General features: G+C 36.3%; 1 protein-coding gene across 5 annotated transcripts in view; it reads left to right on the top strand.

The window, feature by feature from the left end:
* csnk1g1.L (casein kinase 1 gamma 1 L homeolog) overlaps positions 1-15,074 on the top strand; it is a 51,629-nt gene extending 36,555 nt beyond the window's left edge. For 2 of the 5 annotated variants that reach the window (XM_041586701.1, XM_041586703.1), the window contains 4 exons: positions 5,668-5,778; positions 6,509-6,615; positions 8,840-8,863; positions 13,917-15,074. In XM_041586701.1, the coding sequence (XP_041442635.1) occupies positions 5,668-5,778; positions 6,509-6,615; positions 8,840-8,863; positions 13,917-13,974 (300 nt within the window). In that variant the 3' untranslated portion in view covers positions 13,975-15,074. The remainder of the gene's footprint in view (positions 1-5,667; positions 5,779-6,508; positions 6,616-8,839; positions 8,864-13,916) is intronic. The other 3 variants (XM_041586702.1, XM_018252953.2, XM_018252954.2) reach the window with 3 other exon arrangements.
* The last annotated feature ends 5,884 nt before the right edge of the window (positions 15,075-20,958 follow it).

Below are 20,958 nucleotides of genomic sequence, written 5' to 3'. Positions count from 1 at the left end.
CTAATATTCTTATTATGAATGCAAAAGAAAATACTATTTTGTGTGTACAAAGGTATAGAGGTATATGTGTGGGCAAATTATATCTGTATTTGCATGTGCTTGTAATTGGTGCTTCAGAGAGAGAGAGAGAGAGAGAGAGAGAGAGAGAGAGAGAGAGAGAGAGAGAGAGAGAGATAGAAGACCGCTTACCGGCACTCAAGATAGTTCAGTATATTCTGCCTGGGTGCCGACCACAAAATAGTAAAGTAATATTTGTAAATAGAAGTCGCACTCACAGGTCTTTGCAGGAACAAAGAAATTTTATTAACAATGCCCTCAAAGGCACAACTAACGTGTGTATGTATATATATATATATGTATGTATATATATGTATGAGTCATGTTGGGTATCGGCACTCACCCAAATGTCCATCAAGTCCCGGGTGCAGCTCCCAGTATATATTCAATAAATGACGACGGTTCTAAGGGAACCGAAACACGTTGATGTGGGGGAATATGTGATGATCCGATAAACTCTTTAAGTACGAATACCTGTGAGTGCCTCCACTTTCTACATTTATTGCAAATATATATGTATACAAAATCTTACCTAAAATTTACCATTTAGTATAATGTGAGCACAGGTAATGTAAGCCTTTTTTTTTGTTAATTTTCCCCTTTTATTGTCTTCAAATTAGTATTTTAAACTTGTTGCTAGAATCCATAGCCAAAGCAACCATAAATAGATTCCCTCCCCTATTTATCTTCTAGTAAGCCAGCCAAAACAATAAGTTGATCCTAAAATCAGCCAGTATAAGTTTTCTGTTCTTGTTGTCAATAAGCAGAGAATAAAAATTTGCTAGAGGGCACTGCTTTTTCCCATTCTGCAGCAACTGCACTGCCAAATGTTAAACAGATATAATTTTCATATGAAAAGGGCTCTGTGTCTGAAAACAACATGGAGTGGTCAATTGGTAGTAATGGGGAGATATTGATTTACTTTTGAGAATCACATTTCTGGCCATGTGATTAGCTATTTTAAAGAAGAACTGCCCTATTAGTGTATGTGCCAGCAACTATTGAAAGTATCTTGAAAGTAATGATCTGAAAGTATTCTATTTTTGTTTCCATTTAGATTTGTATGCACTTTTCTAAGATTGGTCTCAATTTAGTTGGATTGCCTGGATTTGGATTAAACTAAAAAGATTGCATTTCAAACCTCACTTTAGGCATGACAGTGTGATTCTGAACTATTATTAGAACTCACATCTGCCTGTGGTTTGTCAGTGGGGATGTCCTGACATGCAATCATGTTACTGGCTAGTTCAATAATGCCACATATAACTCTGCCAGGAGGATCCTGTTCTTGTGAAATGGGAACATGCTTCTTTATGATGCATTAGTTTCTCAGCAATTCGGCAGTATGGAAGTCTTTTAGAATATCACATTCTACATCATATTGTGTTTATTTTAAGGTGAATTTAAACTTCATATAATATATACAAAGTATATATAAACCAGGTTAATTTAAATCAGGGTAGTTACTGAGTTAAACATATAATATATAATTATATAAGTAGAACTTTTTGCTAACGTGTACTTGAAAAGCCTGCAACAAGTCTGTAAGGCAAAACACTGCTACAGATTCTCCAAAAGTAACAAGTCATTTAAGAAAAGTCTGCAAAAAAAGATCAATCTTATGTATGGAATTTAACATGCAAGACAAACCAAACAGCTCCAATATCTAAAGCTTTCAGCCCACACTTAGGGTCAGGGCGCCAGCGGGATGACACTCGGAGCTCTTCGTTTTCAGAAGTTGCATCATGAGGAAACTTCGGGCAACTTCAGAAAACTAAGAGCTCCGAGTGCCATCCCGCCGACAATTTACATTCTAGCCAGCGCGAGGCATTTCAGGGAGATTAGTCTCCCTGAAGAAGAGGAGATTTGTCGCAGGGCAACTAATCTCTCCGAATGTGAGCGTGTGTCCTGGCCCTTAATGGCAAGGTTATGTTAAACTGTTTAGACAATACTTTATTCTCCCCTCGTTCCATCCCTTTGAGCTGTCAAAAGATGACTTTTTGTGTTTTAACACAAAAAAAATCATTTTGTTCTTTCCGAAAATATAATATTTCTGTTTTGTGTTTTTCTTCTTTGTGACTGCTCCCATCTTGTGTCTATATTGTTCCGTTCCAACGACTTCAGGGTTGTTCAGCATCCTTTCTTATACCATCAGACGAGGTTTTCTTGTTTTCTTTCTCCAGTGATGAGTCAGGAGGAAGTGAATGGAGCTAGAACAGGGACCCAACCATATACTCGTCACCACTATTTGCATTTGTTTTAAACAAATTTATCTCATAGGCCTAGTTGTTTGTGAGTAATTAAATGGGTTCTTTAGCTAACTTAGTCATCTTAATTTTACCTCTCTTTAAACAACCCATTCATGCTATTCGGTAATGTCTAGTTTGATTCGCTTGTGCTGTAATTCATTAAAAAGGAAGTTGATCCAAAATATCTATGCGTAAGTTGTGTATTACATATGTGTTCGGTTTTAAAGGAGTGAAGTTGCAACCCTAACCCTGGTGCATCTAAATTTAGAGTAGAGAAAAGTATAAACAAATACTGCATTCAGTAGCGCATTTTCAAATAACTTTACCGTTCTAAAATTTAATGAATATGTATTGGAAAGTTAGTTTGAATGTTTTTCAGTATTAGGCAGAAGTTTTGGGGGGAGGGGGTTACGTTGCCTTTAATTAAATCAGCAAGATCACAGACACCTGGAGCAGCTTGTTGCTCCTATTATCAGTAGGTCCCAGTGAGAGTAAGCTCATGGAGTTTACTAATAAAACCATAAATCATCACAAAATGTTTTAATTAATGTATAGTGTTTTACTTTTCAAAGATTGTATTTCATAAAAATAGCTTCAATCGCAGATAGATCTGTTGACTTTTAAGATTTAGTAGGTTAGGTTAATTGATGTAAGATTTAGAATGTTTACTAAATATTCTGTGGATCTGTGGTATTCCGCATATTAATAGAACATAAAATGAAAAGTTGTAACTCCACAAAACCCATTATTTACATCCTGTGGTAAAAAAACACAATTTTGCCACTTTTGAGAAACTGCACATTTAAGTTTTCCTAAAAATATTATCATTTGTTAGACAGAGGTTTTTAAAGAAAATTTTCAGTTGGTTTTTATAATTGTATTTTTTGTTGTGTGACTTGCTGCCATGCAACCTGAAGCTTGAGCTGCAATTTAGATTCTAGTCAGTGAGCACACAAACTAAAAGAAAAACTGGGGAACTTCTATAAGGATGTGTTAAATATCTTGTAACCATATTCTGTATAATATTGCGCATATTATTTTGTATACTCAGGTAGAGTAACTGATTTTAATAAACAAGACATTCCAAATTTATTTTATTAAAATCAGTTAGTGCTGTACTTTTTTGTTGATACATATATATAAAAAAGGACAAAAAATTCTGCACACTCCAATTTATGGTTAAAACATATAAAAAAGGGCAATGTTACAGAGCTTCATGCTCTTTTGTTCAAACCTCAGTTGTTAGAAAGTTTACCCACAATTTAAAAGTCCCATCTCCACCCTCGGCACCACCCCTTAAGTAGAAACAGTATTAACTCCTACCCCACCATACTGAATCACACTGTCAGCTTTTTACAAATTGTAATATACACTGATCACAAATGATCCTCACCATCACTGTTTACATCCCATCACTATAATATATTCAAACAAATGCTGTTAGATCATATTCCCGGTTCATACTTAGGTTCAAGTTTCTGCAGTGCGTGGATTAAAATTTTTCACGCTTCTCTAAATATAAAAGAATATTCTCTTCTCAGAAGAGGAATGGGTGCTGGGGGGATTACACTAGATCCCAAATCTGCCCTCACTAGGCCATCCTGCAAATTACAGGGTCGTCCATTCAATTAAAGAGGGGGAGGGGTGTGTTTAACTACAAGGCACAGAAATGGGATCCAATACAATGGGAAGCCTCGTTGTATCATTTGTACTTCATAACAATTGTGGTAAATTATTTAACTTGTTAACCACATACCCCCTATAGCAAGACACTTGTTGGGACAACCTGTGGCTATGGGTCAGCTTTGGACTAGACTAGAATAGTCATTTTTTCAGCATCTTCTAGTGGTTTAATATCTGTATAAAGATCAGCTTTCAGTGTAGGATCATCACTTTGAAAAAGTATGTAGTTTTAGATTTTCAGTAGTACCCAGTAGAAAGAGACTGGATGAGCATATGTTTTGAAGAGCAAGTGATTTAATCATTCCCCAGAATCTTTGTATCATAGGTCATCCCAAAAACATGTTGTACCTACATCGTTTCCACATATAGGACATAAATTACAGATGTGTGTAGCTTATCAAGGTGATATACTGAAAAATAAACTGTATTCAATCATTTAATTTCAACATATCTGAGTTTGTTAAAACATAGTCCAGAATGAGTGCATCCCTCCACATTTCAGCTGTTAGCCCTGGAATATATCTTTGCCAGCTCAGTCAGGGCCACTTATATTTCCTGCTGTTGCATTATAAAATATAATATCTGTTGAATGAGCAAGTACTGAATGTGCTTCTCTTTTACCAAATATTGATTATGTGTACAGTTCCTGTCCACTTTACCAAATCTGTGCAGGCATCAAGTCATTACTTCCTATGTGTTAATGCAGCAGAGCATTAAAAATTGCATGTTGTCTAGAGCTGCTCAAAAGTAACTTTTGAGCAAATTGCCCTCATTTATGTCTTAATGAACCAGTCACATTAAATACTTGTTTATGTACAGATCGAGAATTGATTCCCATTCACTAATTAATATAAATGCTGTGTGTTCCATATGCGCACGGACAAGCAAATTCAAGTTCTACCAATGCTGGAAAAAAGATCCTGAATCTGCGTGTGCCATAGTCTTCATGCAGTAGCTTTGTCTGTGCATTAGTAATCTGATTAACTATCATCTAGGAACTTGGAAGCATGAAGTAGATTCTCTGTTTTATTTCCGTTTAGTTCAATAGCTAAAATATTTTTCTTAAAAGAATAGACAAAAATAAGTTTTGCACAGCCAACTCATGATGATCACAGGGGTTTACTGAACCTGTAAATCAAGACTTTTCAAAAGCAAGTAGCCCGTATGCCTTACCAATTCATAAACACAACTTTAGGATTTCCATTATTTTTCTTTCCTCTATCTGCTTGTGTATGTGTGATTATTATGTGAAGCCTTTGGGGAAGATTTTTGCATCTGGTCCCCTTGTTTACCTGATACTTCAAAGATGTTGCATGGAATCCTTCCAGTTGCACTTTGAGAACTAGATGTTACTGTACTCGGACTGGTTCTTCAGAGCTTTGTAAAAACAATGACCCTTGTTGACAGTTTTGTTACTCTGTATTGTTATATTTTGCTTACATTACCATGCTAAGCCTCTCTTGATCATAAAAGTTGAACTAAATATCCTTTTGTGGCAAAGAGAGGGCTAAATACTTTGCTATGCTTTCTGCACATGATCACAGCTGTGCTTTCTACTCACCTTCACTAACACAGTGATATGTTTCCATTGCTTTGGCCTGGCTGATACCCCTTTTCCCAAATCCAATCCCTCGCCTCCACATGTCGCAATCGCATGCTTCCTAACACTTCTGAGCAGACGGGCGTACCAGACCGCAGAGGAGCTTGGGACTTGCAGGTCGGCCGACAGGCTCATCCAGCTTACCTGGTACCTCACCTGGCATCAGACCGCCATGGGGGATCCGTGCAGGTATTCGACAATGAGCAATGAGACTGTTGAGTTGTGATTTTAGGCAGCTGCAGGGTAGGAAACCGCTTTAATGCTTTATGTTTAAGATGCCTTCTTTGAATAAACCTTGCACTAATAAAATGTTCCCTGTGCTGCTGGTACTACCTTCATATGTATTTTGACCCCCGTGGCAGGCATGCGACTCCTAGTAAAGCATCTGGTACCACAAACAGTATTTTTTAAGGGGTTTAAAAAGTTCACTTTCTCGGTCTGCTTTATATAGTAACAAAAAAAAACAAAAAACAGGGTTCTCCATTGTTTTGTGTCAGAAATGTCATTCATATCTGGCAATAAAGTTATTATTATGATTTAATTTATAAAGTCCCCACTGGTTGGGTTCTTGCTGCTGAGATTTCTGATGATTCTATATTACAAATAAAGAAATCTGTCAGTATGTTCTTCCGGTTCAGTCTAAGTAAAATTTGGCAACAGTAAGTAGTTGAAACGGAGTGTCTTTTCATCCATATTTTTTATACCAATGGCTTTAAAGGGGAACCCCACAAAAACATAACTTAAGTAAACATAATTTCAAGCAACTTTTCAATATAAATAATTTAAAAAATATGCAGAATTTTCATGATTTTTAATGGTTTCTGACAGCTTCTGATACTTAAAGTAAGAATAAGACCCATTCCTACAGTTTAGGAAGTTGTATTACTCATGTTCTAATTATGATTTTATTTTGATGTAGGTAATGAGTTCAACTAATGGGCAGCTTAATGCCGATGACCAAATGGCAGGTCACTCCAATGCACCGATCACTGCGCAGGCCGAGGTGGAGGTTATGGAGGAAGCAAAGTATGTAATCATTCCTTCTACTTACCTGTGCTTACTTCTGTGCTTGCATGTTTCACATAATTTGCTTCTCATGTGTCCTTCACACTTCCATTTTTTCCCTTAAGCATCTACATCCATACAGCCATATTTTAATTCAGCTGCTTCTGCATGTGGTCCCTCAAAGCCCTTTATAATAATACACGGTCTAGCCACAAAAACACAATGTTGGAGCTGCTTTTATTAATCCTTATGGTTATGTTGGCTTGAGAGTACATTTGAAAGGTCACTCTTCCATTCATGAATTGATGTATACAATGTCCTTTCTCTGCACCTCTGTAAAGGTCATCTTTTAATTACTAGTTTTTTTTAAACTGCACAAAATGTATTTAGCTACTCATGAAATGACCAGTGTAACTGCGATCTTGTGTTGTCTGTCACAAGCACAGTATTATGTTTGGTGTTGCTGTCGTTGTATATATGTATTTTTAGAAAAGAAGCTACGTTTTTAGGTAATTGTAGCATTTTAAATGTGATGGTGTCTAGCAGAGTGCAGCTAGTGAGAATAAATCCACAAGAATTTTTAGTAAATTCAAAGTTAGTGTAAATAACTTACTGGGCTGTCTTATCTTTGCTCATCCAGGTGTTCTACTACTGTTGGTATTCTCGTTGTGATTAAAGTTTTAGTACTGCTACCGCTGGAAAAGCTCAAATTGAATATAGTGGGCTAGGTCTGTAAAAGGAACAGTCTCTTAATTCTCCTGGTTAAAGGGACATTCCCAAATATATACAGTATGTAAGCGTTTCCATATTTTTACAGTTTTAAAAACTGGAGCTTTATTCGTACCTCACATCCAGTAACTGGATTTGCAATGTGATCCCATCAAAAGAGTTTCACAAAAGTGTCAACCTGATAATTTACAGTATGTGATTATAAAATGTGTTAGTCTGGTCATGAACGATTTTATAGTAGTACTAGTTAGGAGTAGTAAAATAATCATTACCCAAAACAACAGTCATGCTTACAATAACGCATTAATTCCTGAGAAAATGGAAGTCTGTTTTTTAATTATAGTCCGGGTCGGCCTGGGCTGGCGGGACACCGGGAAAAATCCTGGTGGACCCACCAACCCAGACCCGTTGCCTGCTTGAAGTGTTTGACGAAGCTTCCGACCTCCCTCCTTGACCCCCAGCATGGCTGCAAGAGGAAGAAGGTAGACGCAGGGGTGGTGGTGGAAGGTGCTTTGCGTCTGCAGTGGGAGTGGCTGTGGCGCAGGGAACAATGAAATGCAACATTTTATTTGTGAAATTTAAGAATAGCCTCACCAGTAGAAAAGATTGTATGAGAATAAATATATATATATATAAAATATATAATAAAATAAATATAAGAATATATTTGCACATTGTTTGGGCTAGTGTTCAGAGAATGAATATATATTGATTACTGGGCTTTGGTCCCCAAATTACCCCATGTAGAAATTGCACATTGTCAATATCACTGGTGTATGTGTCTAAAGGATTTCTATATTCATAGAACTTTATTGTATGTGCTGATTGTCCTGATTTTCAGAGAGTGGAGAAGTAATGTTCTTTTCTATAATTCACTCCTGGGGCAGGAAAACAAACCTGTTCCCAGAACCATCAGGAAATAAGGACTGCAGAGGAAATTACTTCCTTCATCCAGCCAAACCAAGCACATGCCACATTGTGTATATATTCATATTTGTGGATATATGGAAACATTTATGTATGAAACAGTGAATGTTCCAAATGCTTCTGTTCCTTGAAAGGGGATAATAAAGGCTTCTCAGTAAGTTTAATGGATTGGGTTGGACTGTCTTAGAACAAGCAACATTCTAATATATATGTATTATTTGTAGGAGTTGTAAGATATAGATTTGTCAGCCATGTCTGAGAGCACATTGTCTGATCATGTTCAAAAAATTGCAGCATTGAAGAAATAATACATATATTTTAGAAGGCTGTTTAATAAATTCTAACTGTATCCCTAAACTTAGTAAGAAACCTTTACTTCCCCCTAAGAGTAATAGTGAGTATTATTCCTAGAAATAAACTAGATTATATTGTTATAGTCCCAGGCTCTCTTCACCCAATTACAATCTACCACTATTTTTACTACCTGCAAGGCATGTTGTCTGCATGGCTGCATCCCCCATTCTATACCATTTGTCTCTTAGGTGTATTAATATTTCTCTCTTTCTCTCTGTCTTTTACCAAACTTTAGCTGCGTGAAAATGCTCAATTTGTGGTGAGTCTCTCTCTCTGCAGAGCACACACTATTGAAAAGGCCCGTTTTAGTAACATTATAGTTGTTCAATGATTCTTTATCCAAAATAAGCCATAATTTGTCTAAAGCTAAAACATGTTAAATTATAACATAAATAAATCTGAAATATACAACTGGTGTTAGGAGATGTGCATAAATATATAAATATTGATAAATATAGCTGTGAAGGCATGTTTAATCAGAACACTTATTGCTAGGTAAGTGAAATAGATTTGTGAGAGACATCTATTTAGTCTTTGTATAGCTATTACTGCCTAAAAGCATATACTGTTGACATGATCCAAAGATCATGTGTGAGGGGGCTGTATATATTTCTGTAGATTCATGGGGTTCTCCCCCCAAATACAAAAATATTAGGGATTTGAGAAATGATGCAAATAAGAAAGGAAGCTAAATTCACCTTGCTTTAGTTATTAATGCAAATAGGCAAAGTAGACTTGGTTTCCAAAAAAGGTGAGTATATAATTTATGCTGTTCACTAGCGATACATCATTTGCCCCCACACCAGTTAGCCCTTTGTTTTCTGGGTATCTCTGACACCCACAGTTACATACATACATACAATGTATGTGTGCCCTAGCTGTGCTTTCATATACCTCTGAGTAGATCCACAGTAACCATTCATTTATTTTCTCATTTGCTAGAAATGCGCCCAGTTCTTTTTTAAAACTGTTTTAGCTACTAGTTCAGCATCTTTAAAGAGGAACTATTTCAAAAACGAAAATTTAATATAAGCTTCATCATACTGAAATAAGAAATTTTCTAAATGCAGTCCGTTCAAAATTTTCTGCCATTTATGAAATAATCAAGTTTATCTTCACAATTCCTTATATGTTTCTCCTTTATTCTTTCTTTGTGCAGGAGTTGGTTGTCCGATATTCATTGACAGTTAGATTCAATATATCTTATAGGGGGCTCCTTTTGCCTAGAAGATGTATTTGTGATAGTTCCCCTTGCAATGTATTTGTTGTCACTGTATATAAGCTTAACCCACCCAAAAATCTCCTTTATTCTACCGTTGTTGTTTGCAGGCTGCAGCCATTCATTTTATCAAAGTTATGGCTATATAAAAGCATTGTTTAAACTGCTATGTATTCACAGTGGGGGATTACCCCTGCTCTAATCTCAAGGCATTCATATGTATTATAGTTTCTCCCCAATACCTTTTCTCCAATCTTCACTTTACTACCTGGATTCATTAGTGTGTGTTTTCTATTCAGCATCAAAAACTATGTGTCATGGACATTATATTCTCAGCCAACAAATATTGATGTTTAGTTCTCACTTCTAAGCCATTAATGAACTGTTAATTTAAAATGACTCTAGTGCAGAACCTAGTGTTTACTATTAAAAGCCGACTTACAGTTTGTGTTGGGCCATCCTTCATGTTTAGTTTTCATAGTTTTGATGACATTTCTGAAAATTGCCTTAAAACTTCCACTGTGCATCATGTGATCTCCCAAGTCATTACATACCAAGATAAACACCCTAAACATGAAGACCAGGATTTTACTGAACAGTGTGATGCCCGATGTGCATAGGGCTCCCACAATTAACATATCCCTATTTGAATTATCATTTCTGGAATTTCAGCTACTGAAAAATCGTCACATGCAATGTCTTTTATGTGGGGTAAAGCTGCAAAAGTTCGCCCAGAAAGTCGCATATAGATTTTTGTAAATGAAACCTTCTCACAACTCCAAAATGGGTAAATATGTATTTCTACTCCAAACTACCAAACCTCAAAACTTTTTGGGTTCATTTTCTCATGTGCCATAAAAGCTGCAAAAATGATGCTGACCCCAGAAAATCATATATTTTTGAAGTTAACATTCTCCTAAATCTAAATTGGATACAGTTTTTTTTCTCTGCTTCAAACTATTAATCTGCAAAGCTTTGCCAAAGTTAGCAGTCCTTGAAGTTTCTAAAAACTACCTGAACCCATCCATTTTATATCATCTCTCACATGATACCAAGATTAGACAGCCTAAACATGAATGCCAGTGATCTACTGACTAGTTTGAAGCCCAATGTACATAAGTTTACCCGAGTACAGTTATAGCATCCATTATCTGGAAACCTGTTATCCGGAACGCTCTGAATTACTGAAGGACCAACTCCCATGGACTCCATTACAATTAAATAATTCTAATGATTAAAACTGACTTTCTTTTCCTTGTAGTAATAAAACAGTACCTTGTACTTGATCCCAACTAAAATATAATAAATCCTTATTAAATGCAAAACAATCCTATTGGTTTTCATTAATGTTTACATAATTTTTTTTAGGAGAATTAAGGTATGGAGATCCAAATTATTGATCCAGAGCATTCTTGGTAACAGGTCCCATACCTGTAAATGGAAATTTTTCATAGCTGACACAGCGGCTGCTTCCAAATGAGCACACTGTAGGCAATTTATGCACCATAAGTAGGCGGACCCCTGAACTATATACGGAAAGTACACATTCTGATAAATCCAAAGTGTGTAAATTTATCTTTCTGCTCCAAACTACCAAACTGCAAAGCTTTCCAAAATGTTGTGGCTTTTATGACATTTCTGAAAACTGCCTTAAAAAAATTGATATTTTCCACATTTAACGGACACTGGGGCTCATTTATAAAGACTGGGCAAATTTGCACCTGGGAAGTAACCCTTAGCAACCAATCAGTGATTAGTTTTTTCATCCAGCTGCAGGTTGAACAGTGAAAGCAATCATCTGATTGGTTGTCATGGGTTACTGCCAAGGTGCAAATTTGCCCAATCTTTATAAATGACCCCCACTGTTTCTTACATACAAACATTAATCTCCCTCAGTATGAATGTTAGGTGTCTACTGAATGGTAAATCCATGCATATTGGGCATTAAACCAAAGTATGTGGCATATAGGGGCTATATAAATAAATAAATGATGATGATGATGATATAGGGGCACCAGAATGAAAATTGTGCATTGAACAGTAAACCACATTTTTTTAAAGTATACCTTCTGACAAATTTGTCATGAGTAAAAATGTTTTTCTATAACAGACTACCAAACTGCAAAGCAATACTAACACAATATGTAACAAACAATAATGCAGGGATAAAATTGCAATAAAATCAAATTAAATTATACAAGTCAATGATATAATTGATCTGATGTTGTGCTTAATCCAAAACCTAATCCAATTGTCACGCTGCCAGAAAAAAAGGAAAACAACTTTAGTAAGATGTGTGTAAAAAAAGAAAGAAGGGCTGCTGGTGATACAGGGTGCTTGGCTGAGATCGTCCCGGCTCTTCTGCTGAGCCTTTCACAGCAGGAAGGGAGCGGGTGGCACTGGGAAGTAGAAGGAGCAGCCCAAACTGTAGGCACTTGATCAAATTGGGCCTGAGGTTTGTGGGTTGCTCTTGCTGACTTTTACCATCAATGCAGAGAGAAATTCTTAACTGCCAAACAATGTAGCTACTCTGTGCTTGGCAATTAACATCTTTGCCTTCCATAACGTTGTAGTTCATGTTCTTGGCAGGCGAAAGGTTTAAAGAAGACTAGGTACAAGTAGCAGGTTATGACCTACCATGATGCATTGGCTGGAGCTTCATAGCCTATCCCTAATTCAGCCTGTCACATCTTTTGAACAGTTGCTTAAATCTTCAGCCAGACGAATTCCCTGAGGAAACATCAGAGGAAAGATTTTCTTTTAGTATAGTGCACAAAGGGGAAAGGCACACTAAAGGGGTTATTTACTAAACCTCAATTTAGTAAATAAAAACTTGAATTTTTAGTGGGAAAAAAAATTAGAATTTTTTGAGATTTATTATATGCTGCAAAAAGCCTGAAACCCCAACATCTCAAACCTGTCAAGGCCATTTATAAGTCAATGGCAGATGACCCTATGCCATTTTGAAGATATTGTGGTCTGCGCTGGGTTTAGCCCGCTAATCTGAAACATTCAGGGTTTTCTGGCTTTTTTTATAACCTTAAAAAAAACAAACTGGTGTAAAATCCTAAAAATTTGTACGATTCAAGTTTTTGCTCGATTTTATTCGAGTTTTTTTCATGACCCAACTTTTTCGAGATAAATTCAACTTTTAGTAAATAACCCCTCTAAGTGTGTGCCCCGCTTTTGTCCGCCTGTGTTTTGGAGGCAGGCAAAGAGAACCAGATGCTTTCCAATAGACTTTTAACCATACTAACAGCCACAGCGTCAGCCTGAGTGCAGCTACACAGAGCGAAGTGGACGTCTGCCTGAAAACCGCATGTAGTTTTGTATTTCCACGTATGAAAAGGGACAAGTTTTTTTGCAGGTTACTTAGAGTATAATGGCTTGTCCAGGAAACTCCGAAACCCTTGAGTTTAGTAAGATATGGTTGGTATTTTAAATCATACTTCTTTGTGATCCTTTCTAGTGTTTTTTTGTGTGCCAAAGTGTTGTCTGCCCACTGCTTACACACTCTCTCTCTCACTGCATAATGTCTGCATGTACAAAAATTCTCTCTTATCTACTCATGGCAGGTGTTTTGAGGTCTGCATCACACATTTCAGTCTCCATATCTGTGTTTCAGTGATTAAGAGGGCCTGAGATATACTGGTGGACATTGTTTTGCTTTTTTTGAGGACAAACATAAATTTGTTCATGTTTACATAAGGCACATTTTTATAATGCCTCCTTTACCCCACCTAATGGGGTTACCCATAGGTGATCTCACTAACACTGAACTTTTTACACTTTTCCTTATGTATTTATTTTTGTTGCAATTCTGAAATATTTGCATAGGTTTCATTGATCCTGTACCATTCACTTAATCATTATACGGTATCAGACAATACTATGAAAATATTTACATGCATAAATATTGCCTATTGAAATAGATGTAGATCTGTTAGTATTGTGCACATTTCCTAGTTTTTACCTGAATGCCTTTTGAGTCAAATGGACTTCATCAGCTATATAAAAGTGAGTTGGCAAACTAGTCATAGTAAACTGTACCAGTGGAAGCTATCTAACCTTATCTGTTATCTTCCTTTGGTAGGTGCTGCTGTTTTTTTAAGAGGAAAAGGAAGAACCACTCTCAGCGAAACCACAAGTGAGCTGCCAGGATTTTCTGGAAGAGATTATTGAACTTGACATGCAGAGCTGCTCTGTAAACTACTCAAGGGCATTTGGGGAAAGAGTATTCAGGTTCTTTGTGGCTTATCATTCAAGGGAAACAAAAAAGGCAAACAAATTAAAACAAAGATGTCTGCATTAATCTGTGGCCAGCTTGCAAACGGTTCCTGAGAAAAGGTGCAATAAGGTTTAGCCCTCTGAGAGTGATGAGATGGAGGGTTGCGCCTAAAATTCTGATGAGGGACTGGCAAGGACTATCCCCTCACAATACTTTGTATTACCTGCACTCCTGAATTGCCTGTTAGAACCCTAATGATTTATACTCATTTCTGAGGGCTGCACCTCAACTCCCTGTTTTACCTCCAACTTAACCATGAAGACAGGATGTTGGGATAAGAAATTTGACTACTTATTGAAGTTTGTCCTTTTTTAGTTTTATTTTGTTCTTTTTTTTTTTTTGTCCCTTCTTTCATGTTTCATTTTCTTTTCTCTTCATCGAAATAAAATGTAGAGAATTACTGATCATTCCACGTTAGATGGATCGCTCCATGCATGGTTAGATGCCCTGAGGAGTGTCTCTTGCACTACTGGCTTTAAAGTAAATATACATTTTATAAGAAATATGTGCGTTCTGTTTGCTCTGCCGCACGTACTCTTCCAAGTGAGACTCAGGATGTAAGATATCGGAGCCCTGTCTCCCTGCTTAGCTTTATATATACAGCAGAATCCCCCTCACCCCCTACCCAAGTCAAACTGAGGATTAATATTTAATATTGCTGCTTCAGGGGTGAATCCAATAGAAATCACAAAAGGACTTGATTCTATGAAATACATTTCTATGCTTGAATTTCTGCTTTTGTTTCCACAACGATATTCTTTTATTAGGAGCCTACAAACTTTGTTTTCTGTCATTTTTAGCATGGTATTGTAGACAATGTCTTTCCTTAAAACACAATATACTGTTTGATTTCTTTGAAATTATTGTGGAGGGTAAGGCTTGTTTTTCCTTGTGTTATAAGATACACTGAGTTTTGATGCAGAAAACTGTGAATCTGTTTTCTTTGCTTTTATTTATCACTTTTTTTAAAGTAAGTAAACTCCTGCTAATGCCTTCTCACCTGACAGGGCTGGTTCTTACAACTCTAAATATCCCCTATCCATTTTAGCTTATAGGGATTGCTGGAGTTGTAGTTAAACTGCAGTTGGAGTGCCAAGGATCTTCTCTCCCTGTTCTAGATGTTTACACAATGAACAAAAGGTAAATCTAAAATAATCTAAATCTGGTAATGCCTTGATTATATGTAAAGTCGCATACATACAAGATAACAAATTGACTAACAACCTTTTGTTTAGAGCCAGCCTTGTTCTAATACTTTAATCCTCAATTGTTGGAGGAAATACTGAGAATCCAGCATTATGTACACTGATGCAATGTTCATCTGACTCTGTGTAAGCCATTGTTTGGCAGAAGTGAGGTTGGGTTACCCATAGGTGATCTCTGAACAGACAGCGTCCCTACTGGTCCAGTGCCTTTTTTTCTGCCAAGTGGTTGAATACTAAAGTCCAACGCTTTGCAACAAGGATACACACACCTCTTGAGGTGAACCCAGGCCTTCCGTTAATCTTTCTTTTCTTTAGTCCTCTCCTCCATTCAGTGCGGATGGATTACCCCTCAGGAATCTTTTCACTTACCTGCAATGTACAAAGACCACCCTTTCATTTGTAATTTTTATTTTACCTGTATATTTAATTTAGAGTATCGCATTGCACTGTAACTATAAGGGGGATTTTTTAAGCTTTTTTTCCTTTTAAAAACTTAAATAAATGTTTGGCTGTTTAAAATTGTTGCTGAAAGTATCTGAAACTGTTGCTAACCTGAATAAATGAAGGACTGTTTTTTCTGCAAACATTTAAGCACTTCTTGAAGTGTGTAAACGAAGGAAGCAAATGTTTATGTTCTTCCCCTGTGCTGCGCCTCTACATTTGTGTGTGTTAGGTAGGGGCTATAGGATGGTGTATTCAAAATAACTACTTTGAATAAATAAGTAGGGAAAGAATAAAGAGAAAATCTATTCAGAATCAAGCTAGAGGTGAGTACATGAATAGCATTTTATTGCAAAGGGTTCTCTACCCAAAAACAAATTCTTAATTTTCAAACACAATAAACTTTATTTAGTTTTAAAGTTATTTAAAAAATGTAATTGCTATTAAAAGCAGTAGCTGTCTGTTTATATTCTCTGCACTTCTGTTTCTAACATTAACTCTGTCTGAAACAATATTGTAAGGCAGCTGATTAAATGTCCTGGAAGAGAACAAACTCCTGTTAAATTGTTTTGAAGAGTCAGACCCAAAGAACCAAAAAGTGCTGCTCTCAATTGCAATTCCATTTACAATAAATGTAAAGCTTTATATAAATGGGTTATACAAGAGGACAGCTCACAACCATAAGTAAATTCGAAATATGGTAAGTACGCTATCCACAGGTAATTTTACCTAGTTAACAAAACAGTAGGATTCTTATTTACAATGAAAAGTGACATTTGTATACATTTTTAACTCTCCCCATAATTAAAATAAATATAGCATGTTAGGCAGGTTTATAATGTGCTTTTACAATTTAAAACAGTAATCAAAATAAGATAAAGGCATCCACACAGGCTAACTACCGCATGGTATATTTGCTAGTCGGCCGAACAGACAGATACCAGGTGCTATACAAAATATGGTCCCCTTTTTATCTGTCTGCTTATTCAGGCCAACAGGCAACTTGTGGAAGTGAAACGGTGCTGCGGCTAGGTCTAGGTATCCTAAACAATTCTTAATAGGTAGAGCTTGCATAAGTATTTTATAGTAAATTGGAAGCACTAATGAAAAACAATGTACTTCCCAGGGCACATTTTCATTGCCCCTGCAATGCAGTATGACCTCAATAGAGACGGTATCATTTATATAATAAATTATATAGAATAGATCCGTAAACTGCAATCCTCTTTTGTATCAGTTTCAGTTGTTTTATAAGTCTTTCTTGTATATGTATGTACAGTGCTGAAGCTATATGATTAGTATCTTACCTTGTTCTGCACCATATCTATAGTTCTCTGTCCATAGCTCCAACTGAACGTGCATTGTAAAAGCTGCTGCATTTTCCTGGCACTGTTCAAGAATGAGACTTGTATTGCAATGTCACATCAGCTGGCCAAGTAATGAGTGTCCTTGGGACCCCAGAAAGACTTTCCATAAATGTCACTGCTACTCACAGCTTGAATTATAACCGTTTAATGCTGCACAAAGCAATTGAAAGGTTACTTTAAACCTGCAATGGTGTTCTAAATAATTTATATTCATTCTTTTTTTAAATCTGGAACAGCATTGTGCAACTTTTTACATAAAGCGTGAAGATTATTTTTCATTCTATATGTTAAAGGGCCACTTTATTAGCAACTTTTCAATTGCACCCATTACATGACAGTTTCTATATAAGTAAATAGAGATATGGAATTTTTCTCTGGCAACCTGTAGGGCTCAATAATAATTAAATGTTACATTTCAAACTCCTTCAATTATGTGCAATATTGAACTCTTGTAGGCACAAAACACAAAGGGAGCCTGTATGTCCTTATATATTTTATTATGGTAGCATGAGAGGGCTTTTCTGTTTAGTCCAATCATATATGCATGTCCTTTGCAAGTCTGTGTGACATGAGTTTTTAGGAATAATTTTGAATCCTTTCAGATTGGCTTAGCAGGTACATCCACTTGTGAAAATGGTCATTTTTAAAAGCACAATTGTCTTATCATATGCTGGGTGGTTGCATTAATCAATGCATGTGGTGAACTACCTATGTTTTGAAGAAACAAAAAACACATCTCTCATGCTAGCTCATGATTACAGATGGCCTCAATATAATGAATATGTTCAGAATAATATAGTTACATAGTTAATTTGGGTTGAAAAAAGTCCAAGTTCGGGTTGAAAAAAAGACCAAAGCCCATCAATAGTTCCAAATGAACCCAGTGCACATGCCTACTTATAAAGACCTATCTACACACTCACATAATAACTATATATACACAAATACATATATTAACTAGTTATAGATCTTAAAAGTACAATAGCCTTGGATATTATGCTTGATCATGAAATCATCCAAGTCATTAATAAAATCCACCATCATAACATCACTCAGCAGGGCATTCCACAGCTTTACTGCCCTCTCTGTGAAAAACCAATTACTGTGGTTTAAATGAAAGATCTGTCCCTTTAGTCTCTGGTGTGTTGATTTTTTCTATGAGGAAAAAGATGCCCTGCTCTTTGTCTATGATATCCTGTAATGTACTTGTAATTATGTCCCCTCCAAAGCGCTTTTTCTCCAGAGAAAACAACCCCAACCATGACCGTCTACCCAGAGAGTTTAAATCTTCCATCCCTTTTACCTTTAATGGTCTTTTGAAGGACTGGAGCCCAAAATCTGTACTCAAGGTGAGGCCTTACAAGGGAGCTATAAAAAAGCAAAACTATGTTTGCATCCCTTGAGTTTATGGTAGACAGTACTTAATTTTCTTATAAGTAGCCACTAAATGACACACAGCTTGTTACTCACAAAAATCTCCAGATCCTTCTCAATTAGCACAATACCATTTGGGTCCCAATAAAGAATGCTTGAGCCTTCGGCTAGTACAAACACTCACACGTTTCTAAACTCTTGTGTGGTGTCCTCATTTGACTACTTTGGTTTCCCGGCAATTGCTTATTTTTTTCCCCAAGTGGGTTTTTCAAAAATTAAAAAGCTCGGCACCACAGGGGAAAAAAATTATCAGCAAGAAGCTGAACTATTCGATTGATGAAATCACACAAGTTTAGGAACTCTCGAGCCCCATGGCTCGAGTAATCTTAAAGGGGGTCCTTAGTATATAACTCTCATGTTCAAGCATAAATCACAGGTTACTGAGGAAGAGCCAAGGAGCAAAACTTGCTGCAAAAACACTGCCTTATTCACACAACATGTTTCAGGCTAAAAGCCCTTTATCAAGGTGGGCTCACATGTTATTTTTACCAAAGTGCATAACTTTGTACTTATCAACACTCAACATCATTTGTCAGCCCAGCTTTCTTAATTCATCGAATCACATTGCAAAATGAATGAATCCTGAAAAATTGAGTAAAGTGGTTTGGCAATCACACAGCTAAGCTTGTTTCCTACTTTGGGATGAATAACATCTGGTCCTGGACCTTTGTTTACCTTTACAAGTTTTAGACCTCCTATATCACCCATGCATCAATAGCTATATTGTTAGTATTGGGTCTAATAAAAAAAGAAAGCTTCATCGGCTGTTTCAGACAAACAGTTCAGAATCTCTGCTTTTTCCCTGTTCTCAAGTTTCAACCAACTGACCTCCCACTGATAAGGGTCCCACCCTTTCAGCTTTATTTTTATTGTAATTACTTATGTGGGATTCATTTTACTCCTCGCTGCAATACCTTTTTTTTTTGTGGTAAAGGACAGTTAATGAAACAATATAGGGAAGAATGTGTATTTGTATTAATATTACTTGGCCATTAATTTTTAGCTTAATGGCTGGCAATATAAAGTGGTTTAGAAGGCATGGTGATCCAGTTATTGGAGATACAAATACTTCAGAAGAAACATGTGAGGTGCCACAGAGATACGGTATATGTTCTCCCAGAACTATTTGCAAACTACAGAGATACACTAGGTAGCTGTACTGCCAACATTCAGCTATACAGGCCCCTTTTAGAATGTTTCAAGGACCCTATGATTGCCATAATATGTATAAATGGCCTGCTGCAAATGATGAGTTAACTCCAGAAACCGCAGGCTTTGTATGGTGAGTGATTGAAGCAGGAGGTCCATAAATAAGTACAGAATAAGGTCGACTATCTAAACCAATCGTGGTGTTATGTTTAACTGTGAACTCATGCTGAAGCATTAAGAAATATCAGAGAGTAAGGCAGTGAGTTTTCATTTTAAGGATGATGAATGATAAAAATCTAGTGCCGCCAAAAGGTTTACCCTTAATGATATGATATGATATATGCCAATACATTTGGAGTATTAACTGCTCAGCACCCATACATGCCATATGGCACCTGTTCTCTGTTTGCTGTTCAACTCCATGTAAAATAATGCCTTGACTGTATAGCTATAAGTGACAGTGATTTAGGAGACTTGCTTACACATACCTTCTGGACCATCATACCACTGATCCTAAATACTTTAGATTTTCCGCATTAGTTATATGGAATTTACTCGGTGTCCTATCATAGAAGCACCTTTACTTTCTGCATTCCTTCAAGAACAGAAACATTCATATTACTATTAATTATTCATTGTAATACTATGCCAGTGTGTTAATTTGGGGAGTTCTTTATACGTAACATCTTTATTATCACTTTTATAATTACAGCTCCATAACAAATATAAAAACAACCAAAAAAATGCTGTTTATTTGCTTAACTAATGCCTAGAATCAAAAGAAATTTTCCAGGGAATGATGAAGTAAATAATTTTGGAGAAAGAGTCTTGGAATTACTGCAGTGCTAAAAGGCCTTTTCACTAACATAAATATCTGCAAATAACACCTACTTGCAAATATATGGGTTATGGTAAACAGGAGAGAGAGCAGAGAAAATACAGTATATCAGTGGCTCTTAATCCTTTTTACCAATGTTCTCTATATTTGTCAAATGTATTACCTGCAATATTACAACCAAAATTACAGGTGTCTGCAAACATTACAGTTGTGCTCCTTGTCACCCATTACAAGAACAAGTTTTATGCAATATTTTGGCATCTTAAAGCGATACTGACACTAAGAGGGTTATTTATCAAAGGTTTAGTTTGTGAGGTTTTTTCTACCTTAAATAAACTCACAACTCAAATGTTTGATTATTTATGAAAAAAAACACAGAATGTAACAAAACTCAATGCAATCGGGGGGGGGGG

Source organism: Xenopus laevis, chromosome 3L (assembly GCF_017654675.1).
Source record: "Xenopus laevis strain J_2021 chromosome 3L, Xenopus_laevis_v10.1, whole genome shotgun sequence".
Classification (NCBI taxonomy): Eukaryota; Metazoa; Chordata; class Amphibia; order Anura; family Pipidae; genus Xenopus; species Xenopus laevis.
Note: the sequence above shows the minus strand (reverse complement) of the source record. Positions and strands in the feature narration are given on the sequence as shown.